This window comes from Dipodomys merriami, unplaced genomic scaffold (genome assembly GCF_024711535.1).
Source record: "Dipodomys merriami isolate MVZ:Mamm:240054 unplaced genomic scaffold, mDipMer1.0.p SCAF_39, whole genome shotgun sequence".
In the NCBI taxonomy this organism is placed as follows: Eukaryota; Metazoa; Chordata; class Mammalia; order Rodentia; family Heteromyidae; genus Dipodomys; species Dipodomys merriami.
In genome coordinates this window covers 7,395,043-7,415,626 of record NW_027205492.1, presented here as the reverse complement: position 1 = coordinate 7,415,626, position 20,584 = coordinate 7,395,043, and the positions used below count along the sequence as shown (strand labels likewise).

General features: G+C 51.3%; 1 protein-coding gene across 1 annotated transcript; it reads right to left on the bottom strand.

Annotated features, from left to right (window-relative positions):
* Nucleotides 1-623: 623 nt before the first annotated feature.
* Ddx27 (DEAD-box helicase 27) lies at nt 624-19,601 on the bottom strand. Its single transcript, XM_069989969.1, has 21 exons — nt 19,474-19,601; nt 17,961-18,107; nt 15,065-15,124; nt 14,191-14,353; nt 13,399-13,442; nt 13,208-13,294; nt 11,746-11,851; nt 10,761-10,934; nt 9,575-9,725; nt 8,380-8,479; nt 8,103-8,244; nt 7,290-7,443; nt 5,772-5,853; nt 5,505-5,682; nt 4,000-4,106; nt 3,782-3,884; nt 1,731-1,825; nt 1,519-1,642; nt 1,210-1,291; nt 947-1,021; nt 624-778 (listed from the first exon to the last, which is right to left on the bottom strand). Exons 1-21 carry the CDS (start codon nt 19,564-19,566, stop codon nt 760-762), a joined length of 2,286 nt encoding a protein of 761 aa, XP_069846070.1. The 5' UTR covers nt 19,567-19,601; the 3' UTR covers nt 624-759.
* Nucleotides 19,602-20,584: the final 983 nt, after the last annotated feature.

The following is a 20,584-nucleotide window of genomic DNA, read 5'->3' as shown; positions in this document are numbered from 1 at the left end:
GCCAGACGACTTCAGCTGGTTTCTTACCCTACCAAAACCTTTAGCGTGCTTCTTTGACAGATAATCAAGGAGGGTGCTACAGCTATGCCCAGGAAAAGGTTACACACAGTGTCCTCCAGCTAGCTTTTTTCAATTTTTAAAATCAGTCAGTGGGAGGCCTTTTGTTATGTTCTGAATAGGTCTTACACTTATGCCAGAGTCAGCTTGGGCTGATCACTGCACCCAATGTTTTTCCCCCATTTTGATTTTTGTGCCAGGCTTGAACTCAGGGCTGGCTTTTCAAACTGTGATCCTCAGATCTCAGCTGAGGACTACAGGCAGCTGCACTCAGCTGTGTGCGTGCACATGCACATGCACACGTGCTTGGGGCTTCAACTTGGGGCCTGGGTGCTGTCCCTTAGCTTTTCAGCTCAAGACTAGTGCTCTACCAGTTGAGCCACAGTGCCACTTGCAGTTTTCTGGTGGTTAACAGGAGATAAGAGTCTCAAGGAATTTCCTGTCCAGGATGGCTTTGAACTGTGATCCTCATATCTCAGCCTCCTAACTAGAAATACAGGTCTGGCTTCTGTGGGGTTTTCTGGGTCATGAGTAGCAAACCATTTCCACAGGTCATCTCAGGCTGCTTACAGGAAGAAAAAGAACTTTTTTATTTCCTTTTTTTTTTTTAATACATAAAAACTTTCAAGAACTTTTTACAAATGTAGAAGAAAAAAAAACAGATCAAGACAACTTCCCAAGTAGAAGTCCAGGCAGCCACGGCTACTTCTTCCTCTTATACCTGTGAAGACAACCAGCAGCAGTTAAAACCAGAAAGAGGAGGCAGCAGCTCCCTTTCTTGCCAGGCAAGTGCTTGACCATGAATAAGCCCCAAGCCCAAGCAGTTGGAATGGTGTGACAGCCCTTCTCCAGCCCCGTAAGTACAACCCTTGCTCTCCAACCTCCTCACCTGGACTTAGATTTGAAGTTTCCTCCTCTCCTCTGGTGGGGCAGACCCAACTGTTTCCTTTCTTCAAAGGAAGGGCTGTGAGAGGAGAGGCGGGCTTAGGACAGGTACACGCCCCGCCCTACCCCACCCCCAACCCCACCCACAGCCCTGGAAGAGCCCTGGGTGCCTCAGGATGACATACAGCCCCCAAAGGTCAGGCCTGCCCTTTGATTGGGAGGGACCGGGAAGCAAATGGAGTGCCATGGGCTCAGCGACAACCCTACCCAGCTCGATACTGTTTCAGGGCCTTCTTGCTGGTGTTGGTGAGCTCCTCATCAAACACTGAGATCTTCCTCTGCTTCTTAGCTAGGCACAGAAATAATACGTCACTCACGGTCCTAAACAGTCTTCACTCCATCCTCCCAGCCAGTTCCTCCTTCAAGCAGCCAGTAAGGAAAGACTTGGTCTCCAAACTCCACCCTCAGACCTAAGACACCAGAACATACCCTTACTCAAAAAAAGTCAGCGACTGTCTACCCCCGTATGTTTCCCTGCCCATAGCAGATTTGAGGGAGGGCTCCCTGCTCTCCTACCCGGGCCTTTGGCCGGCTCTTCCTCGGGCATCACCCTGGCCCGCTTGGCTCTGCGGTTCCTCTTGGCCAAGCGCTCAGCAAACATCTGTGACTTGAGGATTTCAAACTGGGACCTTTCCTCTGCCTGGGGAGAAGGAAGCACTGAGTGCCCAACGCAGCAGGCGGCTGGGCCCCAGCGCAGGGGGACAGGACCTTAAAGGGGGGACACTCACTGTCATCTCCCCCTTTTTCTTCACATCCTTCATGAACTTCTTCCTTTTCTTCTTGCCTCTTAGAGCCAAGTCAAACTCCTGCAGGGCCTTGGCAACTGGGATGAGAAGCAAGGGAGATTGCAGGGAGTATGCAGTGCCCTGTCTGGCACTACAGAACAGTCTGCAATGACAACCACTGCTGCTGGGGACAGCCTGCAGCCCACCAAAAGCATGCCCGTCTGACCCGCTGCAGAAGATGAAGCTGTGGCTTCCATCCCCTCCCGCCCAGAAAATAACCGCCCGTGCGTGTGTGTGTGTGAGAGAGAGAGAGAGAGCACACATGCATACCTTTACTAGGGCGTGGACTTGGGGCTTCCAACTTTTTGTGGATTTGAGGTAAGAGTTTCACAGATTGGGGCTGAGAATGTGGCTCAGTGGTGGAGTGCCTGCTTAGCATGCATGAAGCCCTGGGTTCAATTCCTCAGTACCACATGAACAGAAAAGGCATCACAAAAGTGATCCTGTGTGGGCTGGGAAGTTGGTTCAGTGGTAGAGCACTTGCCTTGAATGCATGAGGCCCTGGGTTCAATTCCTCAGCACCACATTAAGTAAAAAGAAAAAAAGCCGGAAGTGGTGCTGTGGGTCAAGTGGTAGAGTGCTAGCCTTGAGCTGAAGAGCTGAGGGACAGCGCCCAGGCCCAGAGTTCAGGCCCCAGAACCGGACCCCAAAAAAATTTAAAAAAGCGATGCTGTTGTTCAAGTGGTAGAGAACTAGCCTTGAGCACAGAGAGGCTCTGGGACAGAGCCCATTGAATGTGGCTTAATGGTAGAGTGCCTAGCATGCCTGAAGCCCTGGGTTCGATTCCTCAGGATCACATAAACACAAAAAGCAGGAGTAGCCGGGCGCCGGTGGCTCACGCCTGTAATCCTAGCTACTCAGGAGGCTGAGATCTGAGGATCTCGGTTCAAAGCCAGCCCGGGCAGGAGAGACCGTGAGACTCCTATCTCAAATAAACCACCAGAAAACCGGAAGTGGTGCTGTAGCTCAAGTGGTAGAGTGCTCACCTTGAACTGAAGAGCGCAAGGACAGTGCCCAGGCCCAGAGTTCAAGCCCCATGACCAAAAACAAACAAAAAACAAAAACTCAACAACAGTGCTGAGGCCCTGAGTTCAAGCCCCAGGCCTGGCAAAAAAAACAAACAAACATGCACACACACAAAAAGTTTCACAGATTTCCCTGCCTAAACTGGCTCCAACCCTCAATCCTCAGTACTGCTTCCTCAGTAGCTAGGATTACAGATGTGAGTGACTGGCACCTGGCTACAACTGTTTAATGTAAAAACATACATACATACATATACATATAATGCCCTTATTTTTTTTGTGCCATCAAATTTAGGCAGTATTTCTCAAATTGCTGGTACAAACTGTATGGAGCGTAGTTTTGAAATTCTCTGTCATGAGATGAGCACACCCTGACCTATATATAGTTCCACACTTGGGGATAATCATGTCCACACTCGTTCTGTTGTAGACCGGCGTTGTGTACAAGGCTGTAAACAATCATGACCGTCTGCTCCTCTGACAGTCTGTGTGGCTGTGTATTGGGATCTCCAAGCCGAGTGCTGGATGGCTGCTTTGGAGTTGGGTGCTCAGACTTCTCTGCCCAGGCTGGCTTCACCCCTGGATCTTCCAAGTCTCAGCCTCCTGGGTAGTTAGGGCTAGAGGCAGGAGCCACTGGTGCCCAGCTGCTACCATCTTTCCAGGGATACTATTATGACAAGTGCTCCAGCAAACATGGGAATGCAAGTACCTGCTGGAGTCCCTGATTTTAGTTCATTTGGATGTATACCTGGGAACAGAACTGTTGGATCTTTGGTAATTCTAGGTTCAACTGGGTTTTTATGTTTTTGTTGTTTTTTTTTAATTTTTCGAGACATGGTCTCACTATGTAGCTCAGGCTGGCCTTGAACTTGAGATCATCGTGCCTTGGCTCCTAAGGGCTGGATTACAGGTGGATACCACCAAGCTCAACACTAATGTGAAGTTTTCTGAGGAACAACTCTGACATACTTTTTTCCTTCTTCCTCTCTTCTTTGGTCTGGAACCAGCTCCTCTCTGGCTCCTGCTCTCTTGCCTCCTGCCCCTTCTCCAAGAGCCGCTTTGCAGTATTGATCTGTGGGGATAGAGCAAGGATGCTTGCAGTCCCTAGAGCGGCAGGCAGGCCCCACTGCACACAGCTCCGCTGCCGAGAGCACCTCTGGAGGCAGCTGTTGGCCCCTGGTACAAACCTGGGCCTCTGACTGCTGCAGCTCCTTCTCCTCCGCCTCCAGCTGCAGCACCGCATACACATCTTTCTCCATCTTCTCAATCTTGTCCCGGAACTTGAGGATCACATCTGAAGGGAAGAGAATACGGAGGATTTTGCCAGTGTCGGTGGCACACTCCTGTAATCCTAGCTACTCAGGAGGCTTAGTTCTGAGGATCATGGTTTGAAGGCAACCTGGAGAGAAAGTCCCCATGAGACATGAATCTCCAACTAACCACTCAAAAACCAGAAGTAGCACTGTGGCTCAAAGTGGTAGAGCACTGGCCCTGAGCAAAAAAGAACTCAAAGACAGTGCCCAGGCCCTGAGTTCAAGCTCCATGACCAATAAAGAAAAAGAGATGGGTTAGGAATGTGGCTTAGTGGTAGAATGATTGCCAACATACATGAAGCTCTGGGTTTGATTCTCAATACCACATAAACAGAAAAAAGCTAGAAGTGGTGCTGTGGCTCAAGTGGTAGAGTGCTAGCCTTGAGCAAAAGAAGCTCAAGGACAGTGCACAGGCTCTGAGATCAAGCCCCAAGACTGGTAAAAATATATATAAATAAAATTTAAAAATAGGATTTTAAAATAAAAGTGAAGTCAGGCGCCAGTGGCTCACGCCTGTCCATCCTAGCTACTCAGGAGGCTGAGATCTGAGGATCTTGGTTCAAAGCCAGCCCCAGCAGGAAAGTCTGTGATTCTCTTATCTCCAAGGAACCACCAGAAGAATGGAAGTGGCGCTGTGGCTCAAGTGGTAGAGTACTCACCTTGAACAGAAGAGCTCAGGGACTGCGCCCAGACCCAGAGTTCAAGCCCCATGACAGATTAAAATAAATAAGGGGGGTGGAGAGGATTGGGTGGGGGGTGGGGAGGATGGGAAGGGATGGGAAGGGGAAACAAAGGAGGAGACTACAATGCTTGATAAGAAATGTACTCATTATCTTGCCCATGTAATTGTAATCCCTCTGTACAGTATTTTCACAATAAAAAACAAATAAATAAATAAATGTGAACATAAATACTGTGTCACCAGTAAAATTTAGGTAGACATTCACCTACTGGTATTGGAAAATATGGTTTTTCTCCTAAGATGAGGGCATAGTGCATAGCTATAGCTCGTGAGCCCGGAGTTCAGGGACAGCCTGGACAACATGGCTAGACCCTGCCTCAAAACCACCACCACCCACCACCACCACCATCACCACCACCAAAACTGCTCTAAGTCTTCCTGTTGCTCTGGGACTCATCCAGTCTCCTCTAAGAATGGCACTGTCCCCTGCCTGCCTCAAGCTCACTCTTCCCAGGGCCCCCAGTCCTCCTCCCCAGTTGCTCACACACCAAGCTTGTTCCTGTCCTAGGTGTGGGACTCACTGCCTAATAGTCAGTGATGGCTGAGCAGCCTCGGCTCCCGCAGCTGCTGAGGCTTGTCCCTGGCAACTTTCCTAACGTGCTGCTCTCTCATGGTCCCCAGGAAGGAGCCCACGCACCCTGGGGAAGGATCCGGGCCTTCACAGGGGCCTTGGCAGTCTTCACGATCTCCTTCAGCATCTTCCGCTCTTCTTCCCCCACCAGAGACACAGACCGCCCAGCCCTGCCAGCGCGGGCTGTGCGCCCCACTCGGTGCACGTAGTGCTTCACGGTGTTGGGCATGGTGAAGTTGATGACCTGGAAGGTCAGAAATGAGCACCTATCACGCCGGCCAGGGGTGACAGCAGCGCAAAGCTACCAGGAGAGAGGGAGGAGGACCGGCTCACCGTCTTGACCCCCTCGATGTCAAGTCCACGGGCTGCCACATCTGTGGCCACAAGGATGTCAATCTGTTCATCTTTAAAGCGCCTGGAGAAAGAGCCACAGAGGGACTTGTTCAGGCCTGAGTCAACACATGCCAAGAGCCCGAGCCAGCAGCACAGAGGAACACTCAAACCAGCTCACAGACAGCATCACTGTGGGGACAGATTATTTTCTATGGCACGGTGGGTACTAGCGATGGAGCTCAGCCCGGGCCCCGCCCAGAGGAGCACAGACTCTAAATGCTGGCCCAGCCATCAGTTGGCCCTCATCTCTGCCTGCCTCCCGGTGGAAGACGGCTCTTTGCCATAGGATGCTGGTCCAGAGTAGGAGCCGCCCACAGCCGCCCACAGCCTTCCCTCGGCCAGGTGTGGCACTGCTCAGGGACAGCCATGGCCCTCCTCAGCAGCTCCCTCTCTGGAAGAGCATCCTGGCCATCTTCCACAAAGAGGAAGGTAGAGCTCTACGTGAGTCTAGGATCTCACCTAACAGTGCTCAAGGCCTCACACACAGACCGTGTTGTCTCAAATTCACGTTTCTCCCGCCTCCTGAGGGCAGGGATTATAACTGTACACCACCACACCCAACCAAAAAAAAAAATGTGGCTTAGTGGTAGGGTGCTTGCCTAGCATGCATGAAGCCCTGGGTTCAATTCCTCAGTCCCACATACACAGAAAAAGCCAGAAGTGGCACTGTGGCTCAAGTGGTAGAATGCTAGCCTTGAGTAAAAGCAGCTCAGGGACAGTGCCCAGGCCCTGAGTTCAAGCCCCAGCACTGGCAAAAAAACTAACAAAAATGTTGAAGGCAGGCACTGGTAGCTCATGCCTATGACGCTAGCTCCTTACAAAGCTAAGATCTGAGGATTGTGGTTCAAAGCCAGACTGGACAGGGAAGTCCATGAGACTCTTATCTCCAATAAATGACCAGAAAACTGGCAGTGGCGGAAGAGCTGAAGGACAGCACCCAGGCCCAGAGTTCAAGCCCCATGACTAACCAAAACAAAAACAAATGTTGAGACAGGCTCTTGCTTAGTGATCCTCCTGCCTCAGCCTTGCAAGCAGCTGGGCAGGAGGTGCAGAAGTATGCACCATCTTCCACTCAACTGTTTTGTTTTTTCACTTTGTCAGTTGTGGGGCTTGAACTCTGGGCCTGGGTGCTGTCAATGAGCTCTTCAGCTCAAGGCAAGAACTCTACCACTTAAATCACACCGCCACTTCCAGTTTTCTGGTGGCTAACTGGAGATAAGAATCTCATGGACTTTCCTGCCTGGCTTTGAACAGCAATCCTCAGATCTCAGCTTTTGACCATCTAGGATTCCAGGCACGAGCCACTGGCGCCCGGCTTCCACTCTATCAAGGCAGCTATATCCCCTGTACAGCTCTCGCCTAACGCCCAGGCACCTATTTCCCCACAGCAAAGGGAAGAAGCCCTCGGGGGACCTCCCAGGGAAGGTGGGGGAGCTGTAGCCCCACCCCAAACAGTACCGGAGTGCCTCCAGCCGCTGCGTCTGAGACAAGTTGCCATGGAGCTCGCCCACCTGCAGGCCTAGGAGCCCGAGCAGGATGTGCATGCGGTGCGCCTGCTTCTTGGTCTGGGTAAACAGCATCACGTGGTCAGGGAAGGTTCTCGTCAGCAGAGCTGGAGGGGAGAAGAGTTGAGCCAGCACTGGGAAGACGGGCCCAGCCCTGCCCCGAGGAGCTCCCACGCAAGGGCAAAGCCAGTCCCCGAGGTGGCAAATGTCGTGACTATGGAAAGGAGGGTAGGAGCAGTGAGCGACGGCTTCTCTGAAGATGGGACTACGCTGATGACAAGGCAAGATAGCTACAAGAAGATCAAGGGGAAGAGGCCAGGCACAAGAAAGCAAATGTTAAGGAGGCAGAGGCAGGAATGAGCTTGATGGGGCAAGGCAGAGATGGTGTGATCTGGGCACTTGCTACGGACTCTGGTCGGATGCCATCCCAGGAAGTGAAGGAAGGACAAGTGCATGGAAGGATCTGCAGTGTGAAGAAAGGAACAGAGGGCCATGCAGAAGCGGGAAGAGCAAGGAGCTGAGGCAACCGTCCAGGCAACATACTGCAGAACGGGCATGCGCAGTGACTGGCAGTGCGTGGGGGTTCAGGAGAACGGAGGCTGCAGAGTAGGAGGGAGGCGGGGGGGGGAGGAGAGGGGTGAGCAAGGACTCAGGGAGAGTGATGGCGTGGCTGAATGGCGCTGAATACAGGAGGCAAGAGGGCACAAGCCAAGGGCTCTCGTGCAGACTCCTGCAGCCAAGGGCCCAGGCCTGCCCTGAGGTTCACCTGCCACAATGGCTTCCCGATCCCCTTCTCGGTTAGGCCGGATCCGTATGAATTCTTGCCGCAGGAAGGGAGCCACATCTGTGTTGCTGTTCACAAATATCCGAACGGGATTCTTCAAGGAGACCGACGCCAGGTCTTTCACCTGCAGAGCACAAAGCCCCAGATGCTCAGCTCTGTGTGAGGACGTAGGGAAGGAGGCCACAGGGCTGGCCAGAAAGTGGGGGGAGCCTCATCAGACCCCCGTGCACACCCGACCCACCGCCGCACCAGGGCCCACCTCATCTGTCATGGTGGCCGAGAAGAGCATGGTCTGGCGGTGATGTGAGCACATACGGATAATCTCCTTCATCTGCTCCTCGAAGTACTCATCCAGCATCCTGTGGGCACAGAGGCAGTGTGTGTGGTGAGGACCAGGGATCCACACTGACCCATGGCTGCTGTCACAGGCTGCCCTGCACTGAGGACTCTTCTACTTTATTTATGATGATGTTTACTGTAATTCTACCCTCTCTCCAACAAGACTCACCAAGAATCATTATGCCATATTGTCTGCCTCCTTGTGTGTAGCACTGACTGTAAAGCAGGTATCAGATACCTCACCCCAAATGTGCCCGCACACACTGGAGGACAACGACGTCATCACCACACCTGAGACAGGTCAGTGTGAGAGCAGGCCACACCCCAACTCCCTCAACCCAGAAAATGACATGGAATAACGAGAACTCCTGAGGGGGAACTATCTCCTCTAGAAGATTCTCCTCAGCCTTGTTCACACCCCGGCTCTCCTCTCATGCCTTTGTAATCCTAGCTGTTCAGTCTGGGCAGGAAAGTCCATGAGACTCATATCTCCAATGAACCACCAGAAAACCAGAAATAGAGCTGTTGCTCAAAGTGGTAGAGTGCTAGCCTTGAGCATAAAAGCTCAGGGACAGCAAAGAGGCTCAGAGTTCAAGCCCCATGACTGGAAGGGCATGAGGGTCAGAGGCTTGTGAAGGCCTGTTTGGTCTTGATGCTACCTTGTGCGTGATACTTAGCCTGCTCTGAGCTGACTGCACCCACCCCAACCCCACATCCAGCATGAGTCCCGCTCACCCAGCTCAGACATGCAAGAGGTGAGCACAAGGTCCACATGAGAGAAGTAGAGGGAAGGGGTGGCGGGATAGAGGGACGGAGCTAAGAGGGCACCCCGATCCTGGGGATGGCACCTCATCACAGAGAGGCGGTGACTGTCCTTGTCTCTGGGTACAAACCAGACAAGGTTGAGACCTCAGGGACCATTGCACATCTCAGAAAGTGGCAGAACCCACGCTTGACCTCGCTTGTCTTAGCCCTCTTTTGCAGAAAGAGAAAACGGGCCACAAAATGGGACTCAGCCTGCCCAGAGGCCCTTGTGGGTGGTGAAGCGGGTCACACCCAGGCTGAGAGCCACAGGAAGCAGGGGGCAGCTCCCAAGTCTGACGCTTTAGGCGCACCTGTCGGCCTCATCCAGGATGAGCACCTCGATGCTGCTGAGGTGGAAGGAGGGACAGTTGTGGAGGTGATCGATGAGCCGGCCTGGGGTGGCGATGAGCACATCGGGGGCTGCCCGCAGCGCCGCTTCCTGAGACTTCACATCCAGGCCTCCTGCAAAGGGAGCCAGTGTCCAGGCAGTCATCAGAGCTGACTGAACACACACCACCAGCCTTGGGCTCATGCCACGTGCACAAGAACAGGACAGACTGGCCTACGTGGGTTTTAAATGCATCGAGGTTTCAGAAGAGAATGACCACAACATCCAGGGACCGGAAGCAGCTACCTCTGCACATGACTAGTCACCTTCAACTCCAGATGGCATAGGAGGGTAAGACCCAGGAGAGATACCACTTAACCTATAGAATTCTGCCCCAAATAATAGTTGACTCATTTTTTGTGCTTTTTTTTTTTGTCAGTCATGGGGCTTGAACTCTGGGCCTGGGCACTGTCCCTGCACACTTCAGCTCAAGGCAAGCACTCTAGTGCTTAAGCCATAGCGCCACTTTCTGGTTTTCTAGTGATTTATTGGAGATAGGAGTCTTACAGACTTTCCTGCCCGGGCTGGCTTTGAACCATGATCCTCAGATCTCAGCCTCCTGAGTAGCTAAGATTACCGGCGTGAGCCACGGGTGTCCGACTAGCTGACTCATTTTTCATGTCAGGAAGAAAGGCAACCCTAAATGGGTTTAATAATACCAGGAAATGTTTTCATAGTTTTATTGATTTTGTGGTTGTCGTGAGTCTTGAACTCTGGGCCTGAGTGCTGTCCCGGAGCTCTTCTGCTCAAGGGTAGTGCTCTACCACTTGAGCCATAGCGCCACTTCCGGTTTTCTGGAAGTGTTTTCTGGGTAAGTGGAGATAAAAGTCTCACTTTTCTGCCGGAGCTGGCTTTGAACCGCGATCCTCAGATCTCATCCTCCTGAGTATCTAGGATTACAGGTGTGAGCCACCAGCCTGGACAAATTTTCATATTTTTAAAGTTTCATTTTTCAAGATTGTCTCACTGAAGTCTACACACACACATTCTCTGCACCCTTCTTGTCTACTATGGAAATGACAACCCATTTCTAAGTGGATTCAATCAATACGAGGCCTCTCCTGATATCCACTATCATCACATCTCAAGCCTGAGGGTCAGAAACTCACCCACAGCCAGGCAGGTGGTGATGCTGCAGAACTGAGCCAGCTGCCTGGTGACTGAGTGGACCTGGATGCCCAGCTCGCGGGTGGGAACCAGCACCAGCACACGGGTGACGGGGGCCTGGCGGGGTTTGTAGATGAGACGCTCCAAGACAGGGAGGGCGAAGGCTGCTGTTTTACCTGGAGGGAGGCAACGGGATGAGGGGGAAAGGGTGAGAATCTCCACCTGAGCATGGGAAACCCTCATGTCTGCCCAGGGGAGAGTGGGACAACTTAGTGTGCCTTCAAACACCATCTAGGAAAGAATACATCTCACCAACAAGTTGTATAGTTCATTTTCAATGTAGTGTCCAGCGAGTACCATTGTTGTATTTGTTCATCAGCCCCTCGCCCCTTTTTGTTTTTGGTCAAATGTGGAGCTTGAACTCTGAACCGTGGGTGCTGTCTCTGAGCTCTTCAGCTCAAGGCCAGCATTCTACCACTTGAGCCACACTGTCACTTCCAGTTTTCTGGTGGTTAACTGGAGATAAGCGTCTCATGGACTTTCCTGCCTGGGCTGGTTTTGAACCACAATCCTCAGATCTTAGCCTCCTAAGTGGCTAGGATGACAGGCATGAGCCACTGGCACCCAGTTTGTTTACCCTTTGTCCCTCTATTTCTGCGTTTGCCCTTACATTCCCAAAGACATATAAATGAGCAAACAGAACAAAAAAGAAAGAAAACACAATAGCTAAAAAAAAAATAAACCTCATTTTCATTTCCTGAAATTCATTTCAATAAACATTATTTTGTATGATCAGATGCACACAGACATTTTCCCTATCTGTTCCTCTCCTAAGAGTGTCCTCCTTTGGTCTCACTGTGTGTGAATGGCTAGGGACCTGTATAATTTATTATGCCAAGTCTGTTCAGCGAACGGGCCTTTTGTTAAGTCAACCTGGAGCCCTTCTGTGGGAGTGGCACTGTCACGCGCCCCGTCCGCTGCTCTCACCTGTCCCGGTGGCTGCACATGCGCAGATGTCTTTCCCTAGCAGACCTACGGGAATGCAGGCTTTCTGGATCGGGGTGGGCTGCTTGAAGCCCATGGCTGTAATGGCCTAAGGAGAAAAGACAAGCGAATCTAAGTAGGCAGTGAGGAGTTGAACAGGAGAAAACCCAGTGGTGGCCAGGTAAGCAGTAACCCTCAGTGCTCCCTGGCATCCATTCACCCACTTGAACTGAGGGACCCAGCACAAGGCACTACTCAAGCACTCAGAACAGAGCAGGAAGCAAAAGAAAAGCCCTGCCTCTCCAAGGAATCTCATAGTCGAGTAGAAAGAAACAGACTGAGGGCTGGCAAGGTGGCTCAGTGGTAGAGCGCTTGCCTTGCATGCCTGAGGCCCTGGGTTCGATTCCTCAGCACCACATAAGCAAAAAGAAAAAAGCCGGAAGTGGCACTGTGGCTCAAGTGGTAGAGTGCTAGCCTTGAGCTGAAGAGCTGAGGGACAGCGCCCAGGCCCAGAGTTCAGGCCCCACGACTGTACCCAAAAAAAAAAGAAAAAAAAGAAACAGACTGAAGGGCAGTGTCTGGGCAGTGGCTTACAGAAGAGAAGAGATCAAGAGCATCTCAGTGTGTAGCCAGCCTTGGAAAACTGTTAGACATCATCCCAACTAACAAGCAAGGTGTGCTGGTGTGGAAGGGAGGCTTCGGTCACTGAAGCCACACAGGAAAGATCAAGGACCAAGCTGGTCCAGAGGAAAAAAAATAACTAAATCAAAAATGATTGCAAGCATGGGTCAAGTGGTAGACCCCTGCTTAGCAAGTGCAAGGCCCTAAATTCAAAACCCTCCATATTGCCAAAAAACAAGACAGATCAAAAGATAAACATCTGTCACATGGGAATAAATGCTATCAACAAAAAGTGCAGAAATGAAGTCAGCAGGAAAGGGGAAGGTACCACTGATCCCCAAGACTGAGTACCCCAACTGACTCCTGGAAGAGGAATCTTCCAGAGGCAACAGATCAGATGCCTGATCTGTCTGAGGGCCAGCAAGGACGGTGTGAGAAGGGAGGAATGGGAGCTAAGGGATGTCCTGGAAGGGGACTCCATTATTTTATTTATTTATTTTGGTCCGTTGTGGGGCTTGAACTCTGGGCCTGGGTGCTGTCCCTCAGCTCTTCAGCTGAAGGTGAGTGCTCTACCACTTGAGCCACAGGGCCACTTCCTGTTTTCTGAGTGGTTTCTTGGAGATAAGAGTCTCAGACTTTCCTGCCAGGGCTGGCTTTGAACTGCAATCCTCAGATCTCAGCTTCCTGAGTAGCTAGGCTTACAGGTGTGAGCCACTGGCACCTGGCTAAGAACTCTACTTTTAACCCAAGTAAACGTGGAAGCCACAAGGGCTCTGGGAGCTGAGAGGACAACAGAGGTGAAGGCGGCACAATGGGGAGCAGGGAGCCTAGGTGGGGTCACTACCTTCAGAAGAGGCCGGGACAGGTTCATGTCCTGGAAGGAGAGGCTTTCGTCGTACTGAGAGGCGTCTTCAAAGAATCCTCCTGCTTCCTACGCAAGCAGTCAAAAGACAGACAAGGAGAAGTCAGTGAAGCAAACCAATAACCTTAAAAGCCTTTCCCGTTACTAAAACAGATTCACAAGCCCACACTCACCTGTCCCTTCTTCTTCCTCTTCCGCTCCTTTACTTTGAGTGTATCTACCGAGAAACAGAGCAAGGATGGTGGGTCACACTGCTGGGCACCTGTTTTAAGGCCTCTAACGAGGACTGACTCACTGAGCCTCAAAGCAACCTACAAGGGGCTTCTGACCCGGCCTTTGGTACTGCCAGGATTCTACAGCCACAAGGGTCAGTCAGACAGGAAGGAAATTGGCAGGTATGTTCTGGAGACCAGGTATTTGACACTATACTATGTTACTACATAACAATTCATCATGACTTCTTCTAGAAAGGATAAAAAAAAAATACTGAAAGCCAGGTTCCAGTGAATCACACCTGACATCCTAGCTACTCAGGAGGCTAAGATCTAAGGATTGTGGTTCAAAGCCAACCAAGGCAGGAAAATCTACAAAACTCCTATCTCCAATTAACCACACCCACACCCATACCCACCCATCCACACAAACAGCTAGAGTGGAGTTGTAGCTCAAGTGGACAAGTGACAGCTTTGAATAAAAAGCTAAGGGAGAGTGTGAGATCCTGAGTTCAAGCCCCAGTACCACCACACACAAACAAAAAGAAATACTGAGCACTACTCCACAGTTGCATAGATGAACCTGGTACTTGTGTTCACTGCCTGCAAAGTGTGACAAGCAGACACAGCCCCTAAGAGGAAAGCCAAGGCAGAAAAGAGTCACAGCACAGAAGAGAGACACTCCATGCAGAGGAGGCAGCAATGGTCACAAGGTGAAGACACAGACTTTCCTGACCCCAGGGCAGTACGCACCTGCTTTGGTGAGGACTTTCTCATCAGCTGAGGAGTAGTCAGTCTCTGACTCTTCATTGGCAGAGTCTTCATCCTTTCCCCCTTCCCCGTCCTCCTGCTCCTCTAGGCCACCGCCCACCCCAGCTTCTTTCTCCTCTGACTTCCCAGACTTGATTTCTTTCTCCTGGGAAATGAATTTAAATAAAGATTGGAGCCGGGCGCTGGTGGCTCACGCCTGTAATCCTAGCTACTCAGGAGGCTGAGATCTGAGGATCGCGGTTCAAAGCCAGCCCGGGCAAGAAAGACCATGAGACTCCTATCTCCAATAAACCACCAGAAAACCGGAAGTGGCTCTGTGGCTCAAGTGGTAGAGCGCTCGCCTTGAGCTGAAGAGCTGAGGGACAGCACCCAGGCCCAGAGTTCAAGCCCCACGACCGACAAAAAAAAAAAAAATAAATAAAATAAAATAAAGATTGGATAGCCAGGCACTGGTAGCTCACGCCTATAATCCTAACTATTCCAGAGGCTGAGATCTGAAGAAGATAGTTCAAAGCCAGCCCAGGCAGAAAAGTCTATGAGACTCTTCACTCCAATTAACCAGCAAAAAGCTAGAACTAGAGTTGTGGCTCAAGAAGTTAAAAAAAAAAAAAAACTAACTAAAGGAGAGAACAAGGCCCTAAGTTCAAGCCCCAGTACTAGCCGCCCAACAATAAATGTAAAAGAAAAAAGAAGGCAGGCACTAGGCAGGTTGGGCAGGCAGGCTACAAATTTCAGGCAGTGTGAATGGTAAGCTCCTAGAGAGAAGGCCCCGCCCTGCCAACCTCCAATTGAGCTTAAAGGGAACTGGCAGGGGTGGTTCAGGGTCCCCACCAGAAGCAAGTCCTGCCTTTCTCACCTCTGCTTTCCTTTTCTTCCGCACCTTCTCAATCTTCTCATCTAATGTAGTGGCTGCTCTCTGCATTTAACAACAGAAGAAAAAGAAACACAGTCAGAGTTGGGCCCTGGGGGCTCCTGCATGTAATCCAAGCTACTTGGAGGCTGAGTTGTGAAGATTGGGATTCAAAGTCAGCCCAGGTAGGAAAGTCATGAGCCTCTTATCTCCAATGAACCACCAGAAAACCAGAAGTGTCACTGTGGCTCTAAGTGATAGACATTAGCCTTGCGCATCAAAGAGTTCAAAGGACAGGGGCTGGGAAGGTGGCTCAGTGGTAGAGCGCTTGCCTTGGGTGCCTGAGGCCCTGGGTTCGATTCCTCAGCACCACATAAGCAAAAAGAAAAAAGCCAGAAGTGGTGCTGTGGCTCAAGTGGTAGAGCACTAGCCTTGAGCTGAAGAGCTGAGGGACAGCGCCCAGGCCCAGAGTTCAGGCCCCATGACCAGACCCCCCCCCAAAAAAAAAAGAGTTCAAAGGACAGTGCCCAAGTCCTGAGTTCAAGCCCCATGATAGACACACCAAAAAAAGCTCAAAACTTTTTTTTTTTGGGGGGGGAGTCGGTCATGGGGTTTGAACTCTGGGCCTGGGCGCTGTCCCTCAGCTCTTCAGCTCAAGGCGAGCGCTCTACCACCTGAGCTATAGCACCACTTCCACCCAAAACTTTCAATTGTCCAGAATCAATACAATCACACATTTTATTTATTTATTTTTATTTTATTTTTTTGGCGGTCATGGGGCCTGAACTCTGGGTCTGGGCACTGTCCCTCAGCTCTTCAGCTCAAGGCTAGCGCTCTACCACTGGAGCCACAGCGCCACTTATGGCTTTTTCTGTTTATGTGGTGCTGAGGAATCAAACCCAGGGCCCCATGCTTCAAGGCATTCACTCTACTGCTAAGCTACCTTCCCAGCCCCATACTCACACATTTTAGAAGGTAGTTACTATTTAATTTTTTTTTTTTTTTGGTTGGTCGTGGGGCCTGTACTCTGGGCCTGGATGCTGTCCCTCAGCTCTTCAGCTCAAGGCTAGTGCTCTACACTAGAGCCACAGCACTACTTCCAGCTTTTTCTGCTTATGTGATGCTGAGGAATGGAACCCAGGGCCTCATGCATGCAAGGCAAGCACTCTACCACTGAGCCAACTTTCCAGCCCCTTTAAAAATATTTATATCCACTGGGTGCTGATGGCTCACGCCTATAATCCTAGCTACTCAGGAGGCTGGGATCTGAGGATCTCGGTTCAAAGCCAGCCGGGGCAGGAAAGTCTGGGTGATTCTAATCTCCAATAAAACCACTGGAAAACCGGAAGTGGCACTGTGGCTCAAGCGACAGCGCTCCCCTTGAGCTGAAGTGCTGAGGGACAATGCTCAAGCCCAGAGTTCAAGCCCCACTACTGATCAAAAAAAAAAAATTATATAACCACTCAGGTACCAGCAGCTCACACCTGTAATTCCAGCTACTCAGGAGGCTGAGATCTGAACATGATGGTTCAAAGTCAGCCCAGGCAGAAAAGTCCCTATGAGACTCCTTTCTTCAATTACTCACTCAAAAACCAGAAGTGGCACTGTGGCTCAAGTGGTAGAGCACAAGCCTTGAACACAAAAGGCTCAGGGACATCGCCCAGGCCATGAATTCAAACCCCACAACTGCCAAAAAAGAAAAAAAAAAAAGGATATAACCAACAGCCACTCACCAGTATTCAAGAGGTAAAGTCCTGGGTCTGGGAATTTAGTGGTAATAGTCCTTGCCTAGCATTCATGAAGCCCTGAGTTTGATTCCTCAGTACCACATAAACTCAAAATTCCAGAAGTGGCACTGTAGCTCAAGTAGTAGAGGGCTAGCCTTGAGCAAAAGAAGCTCAGGCACAGTGCCCAGGCCCTAAGTTCAAGCCCCAGGACTGGCAAAAAGAAAGAAAGAAGGAAAGAAAGAAAGAAAGAAGAAAAGAAAGAAAGAAAGAAGAAAAGAAAGAAAGAAAGAAAGAAAAGAAGGAAGGAAGGAAGGAAGGAAGGAAGGAAAAAACAACAACAACAACAAAAAAAAAACAACTAAGCCAGGCACTGGTGACTCATGCCTGTAATCCTAGCTACTCAGGAGGCTGAGATGTTAGGATCATGGTTCAAAGCCAGTCCAGGCAGGAAAGTATGTGAGACGCTGATCTCCAACTAATCACCAGAAAAGTGGAAGTGGCATTGTGGCTTAAGTGGTAGAGTGCTCACTTTGAGCTGAAGACCTGAGGGACAGTGACCAGGCTAGAGTTCAAGCCCCATGACTGACAAAAAAGGAAAAAAAAGAAAAAGAAAGAGGTTAAGTTCTGAGGACTGTGGTTCAAAGTCCGCTAGAGAATAAAGTATGGTCCATCCTAATGGATTCTTATTTCCAACTGACCACCAAAAAGCCAGAAGTGGAGCTGTGTTTCAAGTGGTACAGCACAAGCCTTGAACAAGAAAATCTAAGGAGGCTGACATCAGAGCATGGTGGTTCAAGGCAGCTGGGACAGGAGACAAGACAGAACAGTCCCTAAGTCTACTACAAAAAAAAAAAAAAAAAAAATCAGAAGTTAAGCTGTGGCTCAAGTGGTAGAATGCTGTCCTTCAGCAAAAATGCCCAAGGACAGTACCCAGGCCTTGAGGTCAAGCCCCAGGACCATCATGGGGGGGAAAAAAAAAAGCACTAAAATATTTCTTCTAAATGTCACTTATAGACTAATAACCAACATTCCTCCTTAAAGTAGGCAATATCCTCCTTATAGCATTTTATCCTATGGGTTCTTTGTGACCTCCTCTCCCAGGCTTAGGTCTTGAGACCCACTGTCCAGCCTCAACAGGCCATACTCCTGACACTGTCCATCACTGTCAGCCTCACCTTCTTCTTGAGCTGGCTCATGACGTCAGCCAGGGCCCAGCTGCCATCATACATCCCTTCCTTCTCAGTGAAAACGAAGTCAGGGTTGAAATCAGCACTGCGGTTCTTCTGCAGGGCCTTCTGCTTTCTGCCCAGCACAATGGGCCCCTGGAAGGTGAGAGGCAGGTGATGATGGGGCAGAGTCAGAAGACCAGCAGGACAGGAAGAAGGAAAGGGGGTGCCCAAAAGACACATAGCTGGGCATGGGTGGCTCATGCCTATAACCCTATCCACTCAGGAGGCAAAGATCTGAGGATTATGGTTCAAAGCCAGGAAAACCCATTTGATTCTTACCTCCAATTAAATATCAAAAAGCCAAAAATGATGGGGCTGGGAAGGTGGCTCAGTGGTAGAGCGCTTGCCTTGGATGCCTGAGGCCCTGGGTTTGATTCTTCAACACCACATAAGCAAAAAGAAAAAAGCCAGAAGTGGTGCTGTGGCTCAAGTGGTAGAGCGCTAGCCTTGAGCTGAAGAGCTGAGGGACAGCGCCCAGGCCCAGAGTTCAGGCCCCGCAACCAGACCCAAAAAACAAACAAAGAGCCAGAAATGAGGGGTGACATTGTCCAAAAAGAAACATACTCTTTACCTGACTTATATAACTGTAATTCCTCAGTACATCATCTTTGCAATAACAATTTTAATAAAAAATTTTAAGCCAGAAACAGCGCTGTGACTCAAAGTGATAGAGCACTATAGTCTTGAGCGCAGAAGCTCAAGGAGAGTGCCAAGACCCTGAATTCAAGGCCCAGGACTGGAAGAAAACAAAAACAAAAAAAAAACTAGGAAACGTTAGCTGTTGAGCAGCGGCAAGGCCAGCTGCTTATATTGATCCTTCACTCTGCTGCTTAGGTGAAGGACTCAGTAGGAGATGGAAATGAGGGATGTGAGGCCTGGGGGGGTGGCACCGCGGTGGCCTGGACTAGGTGGAAGTGTGGGAAGGCAGAGACCTAGAAAAGGCTCAGGGGGGAGCTTGCGGAGTCCTGGGTGGGTGAGGAGGAGGAGGAGGAGGACACTGTCCGGATGACCACGGGCTCAGGCTTGAGACGGCCAGGTGAGATGAGGGCTGAGCTCTGCAGAGCTCGGGGCCGTCGCCATGGCCGCGCCAGGCGGCCGATGAGGGCAAACGGCGGGGCTGTCGCGACCGCAAGCACCTTCTCCATGCCACCCGGCTGAACGTCCGCAGCACACACGCCGCGGTGAGCTTCGGAGGAAGCGCCCCTCTGCTGCCCGCGCCCACAGCGGACAGCACGGCCGCCCCGCGCCCGGCCCGGGGCACGCACGGGCGGGGCCCCGCACCGCTTCGCCGGGATTAGACGGGCAGGCCGAGCGCGGGCCCCGGCTCGGCCGGGAGAAGCCGAGGGGTCCCGCGAGGCCTTTCCCGAAGGACGCCGAGGACCTGTCCCCACGCGTCCCGCCCTTCCCAAGGCGCCGGGACCCTGCCCGAGGCCGTGCGCCACCCCCGCGCGCCCCACACCTCCTCCTCGTCGTCTCCGGAGTCGGACTCGGGCTCCACCGGCACCTCGTCATCCTCGCCGATGGTCCCGATCAGCCCTAACTCCGCCAGCATGCTGGGCAGCCTCGGCTTCCGGAAGTGAGAGCAGCCCGCCGGATGGCCCACCCCGTCCCTTCCTGCTACCTCCTCGGTGCACGCGCGTCGTGCCTCACTTCCGCTCGGGGAAGCACCGCCCGGGCTCCACTACCACAGCCCCGAGAGTGCGCACGCGGGTGGGGGCGTGGCTTCGAGGGCGAAACCAAGGGGGCGGGGCTACAGCTAAATGAGGAAATTCTATTGTCTTAGAAAGCAGTGTTTGGAAGTGTGAAGAACCCGGCACCCGCGGCCCGCGCCGGTACTCCCAGCTCCTCGGGAGGCTGAGCTGAGGATCCTGGTTCAAAGCCAGCCCGGGAAGGAAAGACCCCGGGAGAATCATCTCTAATAAATTAGTCCGAAAAAGCCGGAAGTGGCGCTGTGGCTCAAAGTGGTAGAGCGCTAGCCTTGAGCTGAAGCAGCTCAGGGACAGCGCCCAGGCCCAGAGTTCAAGCCCTGGGACAGACAAACACATACACACACAATACACATACACACACAATACACATACACACACAATACACATACACACACAATACACATACACACACAATACACATACACACAACACATGCCCATAGCCAGCACAGCTCCATCCAGTACAACTCCAACAGGAAGGAAACTGTCCCACATCCAAGTAGGCCAGACCCGGCCGGTGTGGCTGTCCCATGGTGTGACATGGCACTGCCTGCTGCCAGCCAAGGACCTGAAGTTTTCATTTTCACTTGTTTCACTTTTTCAAAGCTTGGAATGGACTCCTGGAGCTTAGAAAGTAAACACACTGCTTGCTACCAGAATCATACCCCTACTCCTTTCTGTTTGAACCAGGATCTCTCTAGATAGCCCATGCTCGCCTTCAACTCTCCATCTTCCCACTCCAGCCTCCCAGGTGCTGGGATTACAGGTTTTGTGCCATGCCTACCTTTTTGTTTTTTTCCTTCACAAAATCAAGGCCTGAGGCTGAATCAGGATTCCAAGGATTTGTCAATCTTAGCCATGT